The 18099-nt window shown below is 52.0% G+C and overlaps 1 protein-coding gene across 1 annotated transcript in view; it reads left to right on the forward strand.

Annotated features, from left to right (window-relative positions):
- RYR1 (ryanodine receptor 1 (skeletal)) overlaps nt 1-18099 on the forward strand; it is a 164972-nt gene that overhangs the window by 13660 nt on the left and 133213 nt on the right. Inside the window, exons 8-22 of the mRNA XM_011952520.1 lie at nt 535-628; nt 757-831; nt 2544-2700; nt 2839-3003; nt 5919-6040; nt 7262-7457; nt 9667-9802; nt 9884-9979; nt 10066-10184; nt 11696-11829; nt 12243-12484; nt 13418-13610; nt 14653-14869; nt 17391-17495; nt 17713-17816. Coding sequence (XP_011807910.1) covers nt 535-628; nt 757-831; nt 2544-2700; nt 2839-3003; nt 5919-6040; nt 7262-7457; nt 9667-9802; nt 9884-9979; nt 10066-10184; nt 11696-11829; nt 12243-12484; nt 13418-13610; nt 14653-14869; nt 17391-17495; nt 17713-17816 — 2155 coding nt within the window. The remainder of the gene's footprint in view (nt 1-534; nt 629-756; nt 832-2543; nt 2701-2838; nt 3004-5918; nt 6041-7261; nt 7458-9666; nt 9803-9883; nt 9980-10065; nt 10185-11695; nt 11830-12242; nt 12485-13417; nt 13611-14652; nt 14870-17390; nt 17496-17712; nt 17817-18099) is intronic.

Here is an 18099-nt window from a genome sequence, read left to right on the forward strand (position 1 = left end):
GGCCACTGCACTCCAGCCTGGGCAACAGAGCCAGACTCCTTCTCAAAAAAAAAAAAACTAAACTAAACAAAATGAAACAAAAAACCCTCAAAATTCAGGCCCTACTCCAGAACCCAGCCTCAGACCAAACCATCACCCTTCTAAACCCAGACGCCAAACCTCAACCCTGGAATATAGACCCCAATACCAGTGAACATTAGACCTCCACCTTTAACCACACACACTCTGACCCCAATCTCAAAAGTCCAAACTCAGAACCTTAAATCACAGACTTACAACTCCCCCAACCTCAGCTCTGCAGACCCAGACTCCCCAAATTAGGTGCCCAGCTTCAGACCCCAAGTTTCATATCCCCACTTCAGGCCTCAACCTTGGCCCGAAAATACTCTGAATCTCAGACCTCCAACTGCAAAACTCCAAACCCAGCCCTCAGTTTCCCCCATGGGAGGAGCAGGGCCCCTGACTTCATCTTGGCTCCTGGGTCTTCCTGGGGCTCCAGGCTCCCATTGACCACCTTCCCTTGCTCCTCTCCAGGCTTCGTGACAGGAGGTCACGTCCTCCGCCTCTTTCATGGACATATGGATGAGTGTCTGACCATTTCCCCTGCTGACAGTGACGACCAGCGCAGGTCTGGCCTGCAGACAAGACAGCCTGGGGTCTAGGGGCGGAGGTGGAGGGCTGGGACCCTATGAGCAGGATTAGAAACCAGATTCTGAGGAGCAGAACCCTTGACTTCACTCTCTCCTCTGTCCCCAGACTTGTCTACTATGAGGGGGGAGCTGTGTGCACCCACGCCCGCTCCCTCTGGAGGCTGGAGCCACTGAGAATCAGGTAGGGTGGGGAAGGTGGGGTCTCCTGGCAGCCTGGGGGAAGAGAACAGGTCTTGAGGGAAGATCTGATAAAGAGACTGAAGGGTCTTGAGGAAAAATCAGAGCAGCCTGACAGAGAGAGATGAAAATCTGGGCCAGGCGTGGTGACTTCATGCCTGTCATCTCGGCACTTTGGGAGGCTGAAGCGAGGGGATTACTGGAGGCCAGAAGTTCAAAACCAGCCTGGGCAACATCATGAGACCCCGTATCTCTGCAAAAACAAAGAAAGAAAGAAAGAAAGAAGAGAGAGAGAGAGAGAGAAAGAGAAAGAGAGAAAGAAAGAAAGAAAGAAAGAGAGGAAAGAAAGAAAGTAAAGAAAAAAAGAAAAGAAAGAGAGAAAGAAAGAGAGAAAGAGAAAGAATCAGCTGGGTGTGGTGGTGTGCAGCTTTAGTCTCAGCTACTTTGTGGGACTGAGGTGGGAGGATGACTTGAGCCCAGGGGGTCAAGGCTGCAGTGAGCTGAGACCTTGCCACTGTACTCCAGCCTGGGTGACAGAGCAAGTTCCTGTCTCAAACAAACAAACAAACAAAACAAAACCAAAAATAAGCCAAGCATGGTGGCTCACGCCTGTAATTCTAGCACTTTGGGAGGCCGAGGCAGGTGGATCACTTGAGGTCGGGAGTTCCAGACCAGGCTGACTAACGTGGTGAAACCCTGTCTCTACTAAAAATATAAAAATTAGCCTGATGTGGAGGTGGGCACCTGTAATCCTTGCTACTGGGGAGGCTTAGGCAGGAGAATCCCTTGAACCCAGGAGGTGGCGGTTACAGTGAGCTGTGATTGCACCATTGCACTCCACTCCAGCCTGGGCGACAGAGCGAGACTCCATCTCAAAAAAATACAAAAACAAAGGCCGAGCGCGATGGCTCACACCTGTAATCCCAGCACTTTGGGAAGCTGAGACGGGTGGATCATTTGAGGTCAGGAGTTCAAGACCAGCCTGGCCAACATGGTGAAACCCTGTCTCCACTAAAAATACAAAAATTAGCCGGGCAGTAGTGGTGCGCACCTGTGATTCCAGCTTCTCGGGAGGCTGAGGCAGGAGAATCACTTGAGCCTGGGAGGCAGAGGTTGCAATGAGGTGAGATTGTGCCACTGCACTCCAGCCTGGGCAACAGAGTGAGACCCTGCCTCAAAAAAAAAAAAAAAAAAAAGCAAGCAAGCAAAACAAAAACAAAAAATGATGTCTCTCTGGAGTTCTGTGGGAAAAGGAGGTTTGGGGGGGGGGTTTTGAGGGAGAGATTGGGGGTTCTGAGTAACACAATGGGGGAATTTAGGGGTCTGAAAAAACAAGGACACTGAAGATATTTGGGAAGCCCTGAGGAAGCTGTGAAGGCCTGAGAGAGGATTGGGGTTCCTAAGGAAGGACTAGGGGTCCTAATTAAGATTTAGGGGCCCTATGAAAGGTTTGAGGAACACTGGAAGAGGGTTCGGGGCTTGAGGAGGTTTGGACCAAAACTGTAGTGTCCAGGCCAGGTGCGGTGGCTCATGCCTGTAATCCCAGCACTTTGGGAGGCTGAGGCGGAGGATTGCTTTAGCCCTGAAGTTTGAGATCAGCTTGGGCAACATAGCAAGACCTGGTATCTGTAAAAAAAGGAAAAAGAAGAAAAGGCTGTAATGTCTGTGGGAGAACTGGGGGGGTCCTCTGACTCCCCTGGCCCTCACCCTCCACAGCTGGAGTGGGAGCCACCTACGCTGGGGCCAGCCACTCCGAGTCCGGCATGTCACCACCGGGCGGTACCTGGCACTCACCGAGGACCAGGGCCTGGTGGTGGTTGACGCCAGCAAGGCCCATACCAAGGCTACGTCCTTCTGCTTCCGCATCTCCAAGGTCAGTGGGGTTTGTGGCACCCTCCCTCACCTGAAGCCCCTAATCCCAGCCCAGCCTGCACTCTGCAGTCCCTCAGGGGGGCCTCCCCTCCTAAACACACAGGCAGAGGAGGCTGACCTGTGTCCCCTGCCCCTGCAGGAGAAGCTGGATGTGGCCCCCAAGCGGGATGTGGAAGGCATGGGCCCCCCTGAGATCAAGTACGGGGAGTCACTGTGCTTTGTGCAGCATGTGGCCTCAGGACTGTGGCTCACCTATGCCGCTCCAGACCCCAAGGCCCTGAGGCTCGGCGTGCTCAAGAAGAAGGTGGGTGTAATCCCAGCTACTCAGGAGGCTGAGGTGGGAGAATCACTTGAGCCCAAGAGGTCAAGGCTGCGGTGAGCTGTGATCACACCACTGCACTCCAGCCTCGGTGACAGAGTGAGGTGGGGTGCCGGGAGGGTGCTGAGTGGTGGCGCTTGAGCCTTTGGGAGTTTGAGGATGAGACCGAGAGAAAGACAGACTGGGAGAGAACCTGAGACTGAGAGAAATAGCAAAAAAAAAGACAAAGGGATATATCTAGAGAGAGAAAGAGAAAGAGAACAGAAATCTATAGACAGAGATAGGGAAAGGCAGAGATAAAGAGGCATGGAAACAGAGAAATAGAGAAAGATAGAGACAGAGAAACAGAGACACGGCTGGGCGCAGTGGCTCCCTGTAATGCCAGCACTTTGGGAGGCCCAGGCGGGTGAATCACCTAAGGTCAGGAGTTGTTTGAGACCAGCCTGGCCAACATGGCGAAATCCTGTTTCTACTAAAAATACAAAAATTAGCCAGGTGTGGTGTCAGGTGAGTGTAATCCCAGCTACTCAGGAGGCTGAGGCGGGAGAATCACTTGAACCCGGGAGGTGGAGGTTGGGTGTGAGCCAAGATTGGGCCATTGCACTCCAGCCTGGCTGACAAGAGTGAAACTATCTCAAAAAAACAAAAACAAAAAACAGAGACAGAGTGAGAAAAGATGGATAATCACCAACTGTGAATAACGTTCAGCAAACAATTACTGAGTACCCACGTTTTTCTGGTTGTGTATATAGAAAATAGAAGAGGTGCAAAGACCTGTTCCCTGCCCTCCCCGTGCTCAGAAATTGTGAACAAACTCTCTTTAGTGTAGTACATAGTTTTACAATTAAGGAGTGGAAAACTATTTTTGGCAGAGGGAATGGCATGTGCAAAGGTCCTGAGGTTAGCATGAGCTTGACTTATTGCAGTAGCAGAAAGAAGCCACAGTGTGGCTAGAGCAGGGTGAGCAACAGGTGAGTAGTGGTTGGTGAGAAAAGAGAGGGGTTGGGAAAAGCTTGTGTGAGGCCTTGTGGAGCTTGGGAGAGGTCTAGCTTTGTTTGTTTGCTTTTTGTGCAGATGAGGTCTCACTATGTTACCCAGGCTGGTCTCAAACTCCTGGGGCTCAAGTGATCCTCCTGCCTCAGCCTCCGGAAGTACTGAGATTAAAGTGTGAGGCACTGCTCCTGGCCAGGTTCTAGTTTTTATCCTGAGTGAGATGGGCTCATGGGAGATTTTGAGCAGGGCAGGGAGGTGACCTGATGCAGGATCACAGAGTTCTTAGGCTGTCTCTGGGAACAGACTATGGTCGGGGGACAAAACCAGAGCAGGGAGACCACAGAAGAAACTGCTGTGATGTTCCAAATGGGAGATGACAGTGAACAGGAGCAGGATGGGGACTGTGGAGTTGGGAAAAGTCATAGATTCTGGTGGGGTTCTGAGGGTAGAGCCAACAGGATTTGCTGGCAGATTGGCTGTGGGGTGAGAGAAGGGGAGGGGTTGAGGATGATGCCATGATTTTTGCCCCAAGCAACTGGAAGGATGGAAGTGCTGAAACAGCCTCGTTGTCTGCAGTATCACCCGAGGTTTGTGGTCTCACAGCCACAGAGAACAAGGACGCAGACACACAAAGAGTGAGGTTAAGAGGGGAAGTTTAATAGGCGAAAGAAGGAGCTCTGTATTGGGTCCCAGAAAAATGGGTTGAAATGCAGGGGGCTTTACAGATGAGCTGGTGGGGAGGTGGTGTTTGATTTACCTAGGGCACAAAAGACTGGTTGGACCAGTTGTGCCATTGTATAGGGCACAAATTTCTGGCTGCCTCCACCCTACGTTTTTATTGTACAAGCAGGTCCTCTGTCTGAGGTGTGCCATGTTGCCCATTCCTTTACTGTACACGTGGTAAAATACATACATACATACATACATAAATAAAGGGAAGAAGGGGCCTCCATGTTGGACATGCCTAGCCCCAGGTGTTCCTTGGCACATTCCCCCATGCAAGCTTCTAGCTTGCTTATCTATGTTTGTAGCTCCATTTTTCAGACTGCTCTTTGTTAGAAAAGAAATGGTTTTGGGGGCTGCTTTTCATTAGAAAGGAAACTCTGCTGAGGACTCTGTTGCCCTTACTCTCTGCCTAAATAATTTCTGTCTACCTCTTGTATCAGTGCCATCAACCAAGTTAGGGGACAGTCAGTGTTGGCTCAAAAGGACAGGGATCTTAAGCTTTACTGCCAGTGCCTAGAACAGAGCCACTTACTACAGCCTTGCTGAATGGACAAGTAGGAAGCTTTGGGGAGGCACCCGTTTGCAAAAACAGGCCTGTAGTTGAATACATGAGCCGAGGGCATAGAGACGGGGCCTGGGCCATGTCCAAAGTGGGGACACTTGAGCATCATCAACAGGTGGATGGTATTTACAGCCACAGACTGGATGAGTTCTGGGGAGGTCAGCTCGGGGCGAAGCTGGTAGCCAGGATGGTCTCACCTTGTGGAAAGGTGGTCTGGCATTCTGTCTGTGACATGCTCAGTTTGGGGGCTGCTAGAGCTTTCTGGTTGGGGGGAATGTTAAGTCAGCAGAAGGTACAGGTGGAAAGGGTCTGGCCTGGAGACAGAGACAGGAAGGAGATAGGGATGGAGAAATGGAGAGGGAGAGGCAGGGACAGAGGTGAGTGAGATAGACGGAGAGACAAAGACAGACAAGACCAAAGACAGAGACAGAGAGAGAGAGGAGAGAGAGAATTAAAGACACGGAGGAGACAGATGACAGGGGACAGAAAAATGAGAAGGAATTTGCAGTGAGATTCTGCAAAGCAGGGAGGAGGGGGCAAGTGCAGAACTCAAGTCTGGACAGAGGTCTTGGGGGCATGGCCCTAGGCCCACTCCAGATGTCTGTCCGCCCACTCCTAGGCCATGCTGCATCAGGAAGGCCACATGGACGACGCACTATCACTGACCCGCTGCCAGCAGGAGGAGTCCCAGGCCGCCCGCATGATCCACAGCACCAATGGCCTGTACAACCAGTTCATCAAGTGAGTGACCTGCCTTCCCTGCCCGGGTGACTCCTGTGCTCTCCCGTGCTCCGGGCATCCATGCACCTGGCCTCTCTCATCTCTACCTCTGATGTCCACACCCTTGTCTAACATATACATGGGCCAAGGGCAGTGGCTCACACCTGTAATCCCAAGAGTTTGGGAGGCCAAGGCAGGAGGATCGCTTGAGCCCAGGAGCTTGAGACCAGCCTGGGCAACGTAGGGAGACCCTGCCTCTACCAAACAAACAAAAAAAAATTATGCTGGGCGCAGTGACTCACGCCTGTAATCCTAGCACTTTGAGAGGCTGGGGCGGGCAGATCTCTTGAGCCCAGGAGTTCAAGACCAGCCTGAGCAACATAGTGAAACCCTGTCTCTATAGAGAAATTACAAAGGCCGGGCACGGTGGCTCAAGCCTGTAATCCCAGCACTTTGGGAGGCCGAGATGGGCGGATCATGAGGTCAGGAGATCGAGACCATCCTGGCTAACCCAGTGAAACCCCGTCTCTACTAAAAAATACAAAAAACTAGCTGGGCGAGGTGGCGGGCACCTGTAGTCCCAGCTACTCGGGAGGCTGAGGCAGGAGAATGGCGGGAACCCAGGAGGCGGAGCTTGCAGTGAGCTAAGATCCGGCCACCGCACTCCAGCCTGGGCGACAGAGCCAGACTCCGTCTCAAAACAACAACAAAAAAAGAAATTACAAAAAATTAGCCAGGTGTGGTGGCACGTGCCTGTAGTCCCAGCTACATGGGAGGCTGAGGAGGGAGGATTGCTTGAGCCAGGGGGGCAGAGGCTGCAGTGAGCCACTATACTCCAGCTTCAACGACAGAGTGAGACCCTTCTCAGAAATTAATAACAATAACCTACACATGACCCCTTACATCTAAACTCCTGACCTCTGTACACTTGACCCCTAATCTGACCTTGATAACCATGATCACATTCCTGATCATCACCCAACTTTCACACCCCTGACACCCAAAGCCTGGACCCTGGACCTCTCCATCCCTGAGTTCTGGGACCTCCCTGTACCTACACAGGAGCGAGTCCCAGTCCCAGCTCTGCCCTTGGCCATTGTGTGACCTCGGACCAATGCTTTTCCCTCTCTGTGTCTCAGTCTCCCCCTCTGTAAAACGAGTGGGTCTGGGGGAGTCTTGCGGGAGTGAGGTTGTGGCAGTTAGTGCTCCGGGCCCTGGCTGACAGCTGCGAGGTCCCTGTAGGAGCCTGGACAGCTTCAGCGGGAAGCCACGGGGCTCGGGGCCGCCGGCTGGCACGGCGCTGCCCATCGAGGGCGTGATCCTGAGCCTGCAAGACCTCATCATCTACTTCGAGCCGCCCTCGGAGGACTTGCAGCATGAGGAGAAGCAGAGCAAGCTGCGAAGCCTGCGCAACCGCCAGAGTCTCTTCCAGGAGGAGGTGAGGATGCAGCGAGGACGGAGCGCGGCCTATGGGCCCAGTGGGCGGGGCCATGGAGGGGCGGGGCCATGGAGGGGCGGGGCCATGGCGCTTGGCGGGGCAGGGCGGGGCCTGAGGGACCTGGGGAAGTAGGATCTGAGAAGGGAGCGGGGGCAGGAGGAGGAGCTGGACAGGAACCCCAGCCAGTGAGAACAGGAGGGGGCAGTGCCTTGGGAAGGGGCGGGCCTGCTGCGCTGGTGGGCAGGACCTGTGGGAAGGGGCAGGGCGTATGGCCGAAAAGGGGGCGGGGCCTGGAGAGAAGGATGGAACAAAAGAGGTGAGGGGTGGGGCCTGAGTGAAGCTCAGGGACAGGGTGAGGTCCGGGGAGGTGAGGCCAGGGGTGGGGCCAGAGGTCAGAGGTAGGGGTGCCGACTCAGTGGGCGGGGTCTGCTGGCGCGGGGTCTGCGGGGTGGGCGGACAGAACCAGGGTGGGGTATGGGAGGTGAGGGGCCAGAAATAGATCTTTGGGCATTAGGGAGGGGAGGCCAGCTGTGAACAAAACAGAAAAAAAATCTGTCCTTATGGAGTTGACACAGCAGGGAGAGACAGGAGATCAATAAAATAAATAAGTAAATTGTATGGCATATTAGATGGTAATAACTGCTAAAGAGAAAAATTCAGCAGGTAAGGGGTAGGGATTGTTGGGGTTTTGCAGTTTAAGACAGAGCCATCAGGCAGGGTGACCTGGAGGAAGAGAGGAATCCATGTGCAAAGGCCACGAGGTGGGAGCGTGTTTGGCATGTTCCACAAACAGGTGGTGATAGGAGCAGGGAGGCTTGGGTGGGGGAGTGGGAGGAGATGTGGGCAGAGAGGTGACAAGGGCCAGGCCTTGGTGAGGACTTTGGCTTTGGGAGCTACAAGAGGTTTTGGTCCTCTACAGTCATAGCTAGTTAGTGGCAGAGCCGGGCAGTGTGATGCCACTTTGGTTGTGCTCTCCACTTTGAGGCACTGCTCCTCTCACTAGCGATCTGGGCCCCAGGATGCAGACACAACAATTGTTTTGTTTTGTTTTGTTTTGTTTTTTGAGACAGAGCCTCTCTCTGTCGCCCAGGCTGGAGTGCGGTGGTGTGATCTTGGCTCACTGCAACCTCCACCTTCCGGGTTCGGATGATTCTCCTGCCTCAGCCTCCTGAGTAGCTGAAACTACAGGTGTGAGCCACCACGCCCGGCTAATTTTTGTATTTTTAGTAGAGATGGGGTTTCACCATGTTGGCCAGGCTCGTCTCAAACTCCTGACCTCACGTGATGCACCCGCCTCAGCCTCCCAAAGAGCTGGGATTACAGGTGTGAGCCACTGCACCCAGACAGTTTTGTCCTTTTTGTTGATTTCACTGTTTATAATGTCTCCCAAGTGTAGTGCTGAAGTGCTGTCTAGCTTTCCTAAGTGCAAGAAAGCTATGATGTGCCTTACTGAGAAAATATATGTTAGATAAGCTTAATTAAGGCACGAGTGATAGTACTATTGGCTGTGAATTTAATGTTAATGACTCAACAATGTATATTAAATAACTGTCTTTAAACAGAAACATTCAAAACAAGGTTACGTAATAAGTGGTTGATGAAAATGCTGTCACAGACTCACAGGGACTCCCTGTATTTCCCCTAGAAGCAGTGGTTCAGTATTTGATAATTCAGTGTTTGTAATGACTTTATAGAACATAACTATGAATAATGAGAATTGATTGTATATGTTTTATGTACTTTTCTGTATGTATATTATGATTCACAATAAAATAAGAAAAAAGATTAAAATATAAAAAAAAAAAAGAAAGAAAAGATAAAGTGAGAAAAATCTTTCTGATGGTTGGTATGGAGAGTGAACTGGGTCAATTAGGACCAGGAGTAGGGTTCCTGGAAGTGAGTAGGATGGAAAGAAAAGTGCAGGAAGGGGAAGCGTGAACTCAGTCCTGGTGTTAATAAGGACTGAATTATCATGGACTGAATCTCATACTGGGGTTAGAGTCAGAGAGGACAAGAACAGATATGAGGAGCCAAGGAGGAGAGGAGAGCAATGGGACTGATTGGGAATATGAAACGAAAGGGGCTGGTTTAGATCTGGGAGCACACCGTCACTAGTTGTTGAAGGAATATGAATTAGTGAATCCAAGACAGACAAGGAAGGGAGGGCCTGGGTCTCCTATTGTGACCCCTCTTATTTTCCTCATCCTAGGGGATGCTCTCCCTGGTCCTGAATTGCATTGACCGCCTAAATGTCTACACCACCGCTGCCCACTTTGCCGAGTTTGCAGGGGAGGAGGCAGCTGAGTCCTGGAAAGAGATTGTGAATCTTCTCTATGAACTCCTGGGTAGGGGGTCCCAGTCCTGACTCCCCCGAGAACACCCCAGATCCCCAGTCCTATTGGATCTGACACCTTTTCCCCCCTCAGCTTCTCTGATCCGTGGTAATCGTAGCAACTGTGCCCTCTTCTCCACAAACTTGGACTGGCTGGTCAGCAAGCTGGATCGGCTGGAGGCCTCATCTGGTAGGAGAACCCCGGGGAGTGGGACAGAGGCTTGTGGGAGCGGATGGCCATGGCCGCTTCACCTCTCATTCCGGGCACCCTGGCAGGCATCCTGGAGGTCCTGTACTGTGTCCTCATTGAGAGTCCAGAGGTTCTGAACATCATCCAGGAGAATCACATCAAGTCCATCATCTCCCTCCTGGACAAGCATGGGAGGAACCACAAGGTTGGCCCCTCACCCTTGACCTCTCATTCTCTGCACTCTGAACGCTGACCTCTCCCCAGGGCCCCAGAACTCCACTCACTCCCTCACTTCCCTCCTCCATCTCATCTCTCACCTGTACGTCACTTCCACTGGCTTTCATCTCAAGACGGGGGTCTCAAACAATTGCTCTTAAGTTGATTCTGGGCCACAGATGTGCCTGGTTAGATCTCTGAAATGTTTTTTGTTTTTGTTTTTGTTTTTGTTTTTTTGAGACAGAGTCTCGCACTGTCTCCCAGGCTGGAGTGCAGTGGCGCGATCTTGGCTCACTGCAGCCTCCGCCTCCTGGGTTCAAACAATTCTCCTGCCTCAGCCTCCCGAGTAGCTGGGACTACAGGCACATGCCACCACGCCCAGCTAATTTATGTATTTTTTTTTAGTAGAAATGGGGTTTCACAATGTTGGCCAGGATGGTCTCGATCTCTTGGATTCGTGATCCACCCACCTCAGCCTCCCAAAGTGCTGGAATTACAGGCATGAGCCACGGGCGCCTGGCTGTTTTTTTGTTTTTGTTTTTGTTTTTGAGATGGAGTCTCACTCTGTCACCCAGGCTAGAGTGGGAGTGCGGTGGCATGATCTCGGCTCACTGCAACTTCCGCCTCCCAGGTTCAAGCAATTCTCCTGCCTCAGCCTCCCGAGTAGCTGGGATTACAGGTGCCCGCCACCACGTGCAACTAATTTTTGTAATTTTAGTAGAGGCAGGGTTTCACCATTTTGGCCAGGCTGGTCTCGAACTCCTGACCTCAGGTGATTCACCCGCCTTGGCCTCCCAAAGTGCTGGGATTATAGGTGTGAGCCACCATGCCCTGCCGGTGGCGCTGAAATGTTTTTAAAATTTTCAAATATTATAGCCTTTAGGTGGGCTGTGTGTGTGTGTATATATATATGTATATATACATACATACATATTTACATACACACACACACACACACACACACACACACACTCTGTAGTTTGCCACAGCCCTACAAGTTCCTTTTGCATGATTTCTAACCACTTCACACATTTATTCAGTCTGTGCAAAAGTAATTGCAGTTTTACTATTAAAAGGAATGACAAAAACCGGAATTACTTTTGCACCAACCTAATACATTTTCCACTTGGTCCCTAAAGACACAAGTTTGCGACCCCTGCTGATTTAAAATGTCATCTTGATTCCTGTGTCTCTCACTGGTCCTTTCACTCTGCCCTCTGACCTCTTACCTCACTACTCCAGTATCTCCTTCCTTACATTGCTGATACCTTATCCCAACCCATGTGACCCTCCCTCAGCCTCTTGCCAGATCTTCCTCTTTGACCCCTGACCTTTCTCTGATCCCTGACCTTCCACTTTCACCACCTCCTTTCAGTCAAAATTGCCACATCTTATCCCGACGTGCTGTCCTTTCCTCCTGGCTTCCCTCCCTCCCACGGTTCTTCCATAGACCCTGCCCTGGTGCCTGCACACCCTTTGACTTCTGACCTTGACCTCCAGGTCCTGGACGTGCTATGCTCCCTGTGTGTGTGTAATGGTGTGGCTGTACGCTCCAACCAAGATCTTATTACTGAGAACTTGCTGCCTGGCCGGGAGCTTCTGCTGCAGACAAACCTCATCAACTATGTCACCAGGTCTGGCTCTTAACATCTGACCCCAGAACTCAGAACCTCTCAACCCTCTCCCTGACTTAGAGACTCCACACCCAGGTGGATGTCCCTTCGTTAATCTCCCACCCTAGGATTAACACCCACTCCTCACAAATGTCCACTTCGGCCGCGCTCACCCTTGGCATCCACTCCTCTTGTTCTGTCTTCCTGGCTCCATTTCTGCCTCTGTTTCTCTTTCTCTCTCTCTCTTTCTCTATCTCTCTGTTTTCTCTTTTGTCTGCCTGTTTCTGTCTCGATTCTTCCTGCATCTCTTTCTCCCTGTCTCTCTCCCATCTCTCTCTCTGTCTTTGGATATCTGTCTCTCTCCCGCTTCCCACCACTTGGCTCTCCTCTCTGCCTCTCCCTCATCCCCCTCTCCTGTCCCATCTCTCCTGCAGCATCCGGCCCAACATCTTCGTGGGCCGAGCGGAGGGCACCACGCAGTACAGCAAATGGTACTTTGAGGTGATGGTGGACGAGGTGACTCCATTTCTGACAGCTCAGGCCACCCACTTGCGGGTGGGCTGGGCCCTCACCGAGGGCTACAGCCCCTACCCTGGGGGCGGCGAGGGCTGGGGCGGCAACGGGGTCGGCGATGACCTCTATTCCTACGGCTTTGATGGACTGCATCTCTGGACAGGTACCTGAACCCTGCCAGGGGACCCTCACCCCTGACCATTGACCCCAGTGTTTCTAAGACTCTGACCATACACCTTGGGGTTCTCAGGATCCTGACTCCCAGAAAAGATCAACTTTTGACCTTTTATTCCTCATTTCCCAAGACCCTAACCCCAGAGTTTCCAGATTCCTAGCTCTGACTTGTATCCTCGTTACCTACAGAACTCTGATCCCTGAGTAGATGTGACCTCTGACCCTAGATATCCCAGAAGACCACCCAGATTACTGTGATCTCTGATCTTTGACTTTTGACCCCAGGATTATTTATTTTATTTATTTTGAAACGGAGTCTCACTCTGTCACCCAGGCAGGAGTGCAGTAGCGTGATCTCGGCTCATTGCAACCTCTGCCTCCCGGGTTCAAGCGATTCTCCTGCCTCAGCCTCCCGAGTCACTGGGATTACAGGCACCCACCACCAACCCTGGCTCATTTTTGTATTTTTAGTAGAGACGGGGTTTCACCATATTGGCCTCCCGGGTTCAAGCGATTCTCCTGCCTCAGCCTCCCGAGTCACTGGGATTACAGGCACCCACCACCAACCCTGGCTCATTTTTGTATTTTTAGTAGAAACGGGGTTTCACCATATTGGCCAGGCCAGTCTTAAACTTCTGACCTCAAGTGATCCATCCGCCTTGGCCTCCCAAAGTGCTGGGATTACAGGTGTGAGTCATTGCATCCGGTCCCCAGGAGGATTTAATCTCTGGCCCAACAGAATCCTAACTTCAGGGGAATCCTGACCTCTGCCCTTCATTTCAGAGCTACAGGAGCATCCAAGGGAACACTTTCAATTAGGGTTTCCAAGTCCCCACAGGAGCCTCCAATATCTGTCCCTTTTGGTATCATTGGTTCCGTGGGACCTGTGACCTCTGACCCCTCTCTGGTGACTTCGACGCAGGACACGTGGCACGCCCAGTGACTTCCCCAGGGCAGCACCTCCTGGCCCCTGAAGACGTAGTCAGCTGCTGTCTGGACCTCAGCGTGCCGTCCATCTCCTTCCGCATCAATGGCTGCCCTGTGCAGGGCGTCTTTGAGTCCTTCAACCTGGACGGGCTTTTCTTCCCTGTTGTCAGCTTCTCGGCTGGTGTCAAGTGAGAACTCGCCCCCGCCCCTTGGCCAGTCCTCAGTCCTAGGACCGACCCGAGACAGCTTCCCCAGTCATTCCATGGCCTCCCAGCAGGAGGCCGGGACACTGCAGCCTACCATCAAGACTGACCGGTGGCCACAACCCTTACTTGAAGGTCCCAGGGACCTCCACATGACCGCAGATTCTTTCCAATGACCTCAGATTCTCCCTAACCCCATGTCCTTCTAGTAACCTCTGAGATAGTGATCTCAGACTCTCCTAGTGGTCTCTCAACAACCCAATATTCTTCCAGTGACCTTCCAGCGACCTCAGACTTTCCCAATAGCTCCAGAATCTGATGATGATCGCATGACTCCAAACCCTCCTTGACTCCCCAGTGGCCTCAGACTCTCCCAATGACTCCAGAATCTGATAATGATCTAATGACTCCAGACCCTCCTTAACCCCCTAATGACCTCAGACTCTTCCAATGACACCAGGCTCTCTCAATAATCTCTTAACAATTCCAGCATCTCCCAATGACCTTTCAATAGACCCAGACTTGCCCAGTGACCCTGCTCCCAAATAACCCCAGTTATTCCAAAGTCGCCTCAATGAGCCAGTCCTTTCCCAATCACCCCAAGCTCTCTGAATGTCCATTCAGTGGTGTTTACGTTTATCTCATAATTATAACAGATGCTCAGTGACTTCTCGATGACCTTCTTCTTGATGTCCCCAAACCTTCCAATGTCCCCGAATGCTCTGTTGACCTGGGGTATCCTCTGAAGGACCGTTCCATGACCTTGCAGTCATCTGAACTCTTCTGGATTAACCGTAGACCCTCCCACTCTGAACTCCCTGGCTCTTAATTCCCTTATGATATTCCTTTGACTCTAGACTTTCTTTTATGACTTCTACATGATCTCCAGGAGACTATGACTGCCCGGTGACCTCGGGTCTCCCCAGAACTTTCCACTGATCCCAGGACTGCTTCCATGTCCCCCACTGACCACAGAGTGTCCCCTCTGTGATACCTCCCCTCAATGATCCACATTGTCCTTCCCCAGGGTGCGGTTCCTCCTTGGTGGCCGCCATGGTGAATTCAAGTTCCTGCCCCCACCTGGCTATGCCCCATGCCATGAGGCTGTGCTCCCTCGAGAGCGACTCCATCTTGAACCCATCAAGGAGTACCGACGGGAGGGGCCCCGGGGGCCTCACCTGGTGGGCCCCAGTCGCTGCCTCTCACACACCGACTTTGTGCCCTGCCCTGTGGATACCGTTCAGGTACTGCCTGCCCTGCAAATGTTTTCTGGTGAGGCAGCGTCTCTTAGGAGTCAGAGAGAGGGCTGGGTGCCATCGTTCACGCCTGTAATCCCAGCACTTTGGATGGCCAGGCACGGTGGCTCATGCCTGTAATCCCAGCACTTTGGGAGGCTGAGGCAGGCGGATCACCTGAGGTCAGGAGTTCAAGACCAGCCTGGCCAACGTGGTGAAACCCAGGGTGGTGGGTGCCTGTAATCGCAGCTACTCGGGAGGCTGAGGCAGGAGAGTCACTTGAACCTGAGAGGTGGAGGTTGCAGTGAGCCATGATCATGCCACTGCACTCCAGCCTGGGCAACAAGAGTGAAACTCCATCTCAAAGCAAAACAAAACAGAAAACAAAAATTAGCATGGTGGCAGGTGCCTGTAATCCCAGCTACTCTGGAGGCTGAGGCAGGGGAATTGCTTGAACCTGGGAGGCAGAGGTTACAATGAGCCAAGATCACAACACTACACTCTAGCCTGAGAAACAGAATGAGACTCCATCTCAAAACAAACAAACAAACAAACAAAAACAACCAACATTTTGGGAAGCCGAAATGGGGGCCTCACACTCGCCCAAAATTTCGAGACTAGTCTGGGTAACATAGCGAGACTCCATCTTTACAGAAAAAAAAAAGTTTTAATATTTAAAAATTTAAACAATTTTTTAATATTTAAAAATTTAAACAATTTTTTAAAAAGAGTGAGAGTGGTGGGGAGCTGCCCTAGAAGCTGGGAATGTTGTTGTTAACAGATGGAGAAACCGAGCACAGAGAGGCAAAGGATTCTGTCAGGGCAGAATCGCAGCCTCAGGGAGTCCTCACCACTGCCCCTCAAAGAAAAGGTGGCTCACACCTGTGATCCCAGAACTTTGAGAGGCTGAGGCAGGAGGATCGCTTGAGTCCAGGAGTTTGAGACCAGCCTAGGCAACATAGTGAGACCCCGTATCTACTAAAAATTAAAAGTTAGCTGAGGTGATGATCCACGACTATAGTCCCAGCTACTTGGGAGGCTGAGATGGGAGGGTCTCTTGAGCCCAGGGATTCGAGGCTGCAGTGAGGCAGCAAGCTATGACTGTACCACTGCACTCCAGCCTGGGTAACAGAGCAAAACCCTGGAAAAAAAAAAAAGGAAGGAAGGAAGAGAGAGAGAGAGAGAGAAAGAAAGAAAAGAAAAAGAAAGAAAGAAAGAGAGAAAGAAAGAAAGAAAGAAAAGAAAAAGGCTGGGTGTGTTGACTAACGCCTGTAATCCCAGCATTTTGGGAGGCTGAGGTGGGCAGATCACCTAAAGTCAGGAGTTCAAGACCAGCATGGCCAACATGGTGAAACCCCACCTGTACTGAAAATACAAAAATGAGCCAGGCGTGGTGGCATGCACCTGTAATCTCAGCTACTCAGGAGGCTGAGGCAGGAGAATCACTTGAACCCGGGAGGTAGAGGTTGCAGTGAGCCGAGATCGCAACTCTGCACTCCAGCCTGGGCGACAGAGCAAGGCTGTGCTCAAAAAAAGAAAGAAAGAAAGGACTGTTATTGCCCCTAAGTTACAGTTGAGGAAAGCAAAGCCCAGAAACGCTAAGTAATCTATGCAATTCACATGGCAGATCTGAACCCAGGTGGTCCGATTCTGAAGCCTGTGGTCCTATCCACTATGATTTTTTGGGCATATCTTCTATCCCAGGTCCCTCATGGCCCACTTTCCCTCCAAGCATGTCCCTACATGCCTCACTGCAGCCTCGAATCCCCGGGCTCAAGAGACCCTCCCATCTCAGCCTCCCAAGTAGTTGGGACTACAGTCGTGGATCATCACCTCAGCTAACTTTTAATTTTTAGTAGAGATGGGGTCTCACTATGTTGCCTAGGCTGGTCTCAAACTCCTGGACTCAAGCGATCCTCCTGCCTCAGCCTCTCAAAGTTCTGGGATCACAGGTGTGAGCCACCTTTTCTTTGAGGGGCAGTGGTGAGGACTCCCTGAGACTGCGATTCTGCCTTGACAGAATCCTTTGCCTCTCTGTGCTCGGTTTCTCCATCTGTTAAATAATGAGGTTCCCAGCTTCTAGGGCAGCTCTCCACCACTCTCACTCCTTTTAAAAAATTGTTTAAAGTTTTAAATATTAAAAGATTGTTTAAATTTTTAAATATTAAAAAATTGTTTAGATTTGTATTTTTAGAAGAGAAGGGGTTTCACCATGTTGCCCAGACTGGTCTTGAACTCCTGACCTCAGGCAATCTGCCCCCACCTTAGCCTCTCAAAGTGCCGGGGTTACAGACGTGAGCCACCACGGCTGGCCCTGGATAATTCCTTAATTCTGAGGATGCTAAGCCCTCACCCATCTGAGTGTCAACCCTGGAATCAAGCCGAGCGATGGGGAGCAGGGCTGCGGGATGGCGGGAAAGGGGGTGCTGGGCGAGCCTTCCAGGGCTCACAGGTGTCCTTGGGAAGAGGGGTCACGATGGAGGAGGGTAGAGGGACCTTGGGGATCTCAAGAACGTCCCTGTGCCCTTAGATCGTCCTGCCACCCCATCTGGAGCGCATTCGGGAGAAGCTGGCGGAGAACATCCACGAGCTCTGGGCACTGACCCGCATTGAGCAAGGCTGGACCTACGGCCCGGTGAGGGGCTGCCCGCAGCCTGCGGGAGGCAGGCTAGACTTGTGGTGCCAGGAGGGAGAACGGCTCACTGGCGGGGAGGAGGGAAGGACCACAGGGCACCAGGGGTCCTTGGACTGAGGGTGGCACAACTAGGGTTGGAGGTCGGGGTCACGGTCTGGGCATGCAGAGAGTGGGGAGGAAAGGGGAGGCTGAGGAGTTGACCCCGCGTTTTCTTCAGGTTCGGGATGACAACAAGAGGCTGCACCCGTGTCTTGTGGACTTCCACAGCCTTCCAGAGCCCGAGAGGAACTACAACCTGCAGATGTCAGGGGAGACGCTCAAGTGAGGGCCCAGAGGATCGGGGGGCTGGGGCCGGCCGCTGGTGCAGTGAGAGAGGGAGGCATGGAGAGCTGGGGCAGGAGGTAGAGACTGAGAGAGAGAAGGATGGAGGGGACAGGGATTGTGAGACAGAAACAAATGGGGAGTGGCCGGGCACGGTAGCTCACACCTGTAATCCTAGCACTTTGGGAGGCCGAGGTGGGTGGATCACTTGAGGTCAGGAGTTTGAGACCAGCCTGGCCAACATGGTGAAACCGCAATCTCTACTAAAAATACAAATATTAGC

Source organism: Colobus angolensis, unplaced genomic scaffold, assembly GCF_000951035.1.
Source record: "Colobus angolensis palliatus isolate OR3802 unplaced genomic scaffold, Cang.pa_1.0 Scaffold34, whole genome shotgun sequence".
In the NCBI taxonomy this organism is placed as follows: Eukaryota; Metazoa; Chordata; class Mammalia; order Primates; family Cercopithecidae; genus Colobus; species Colobus angolensis.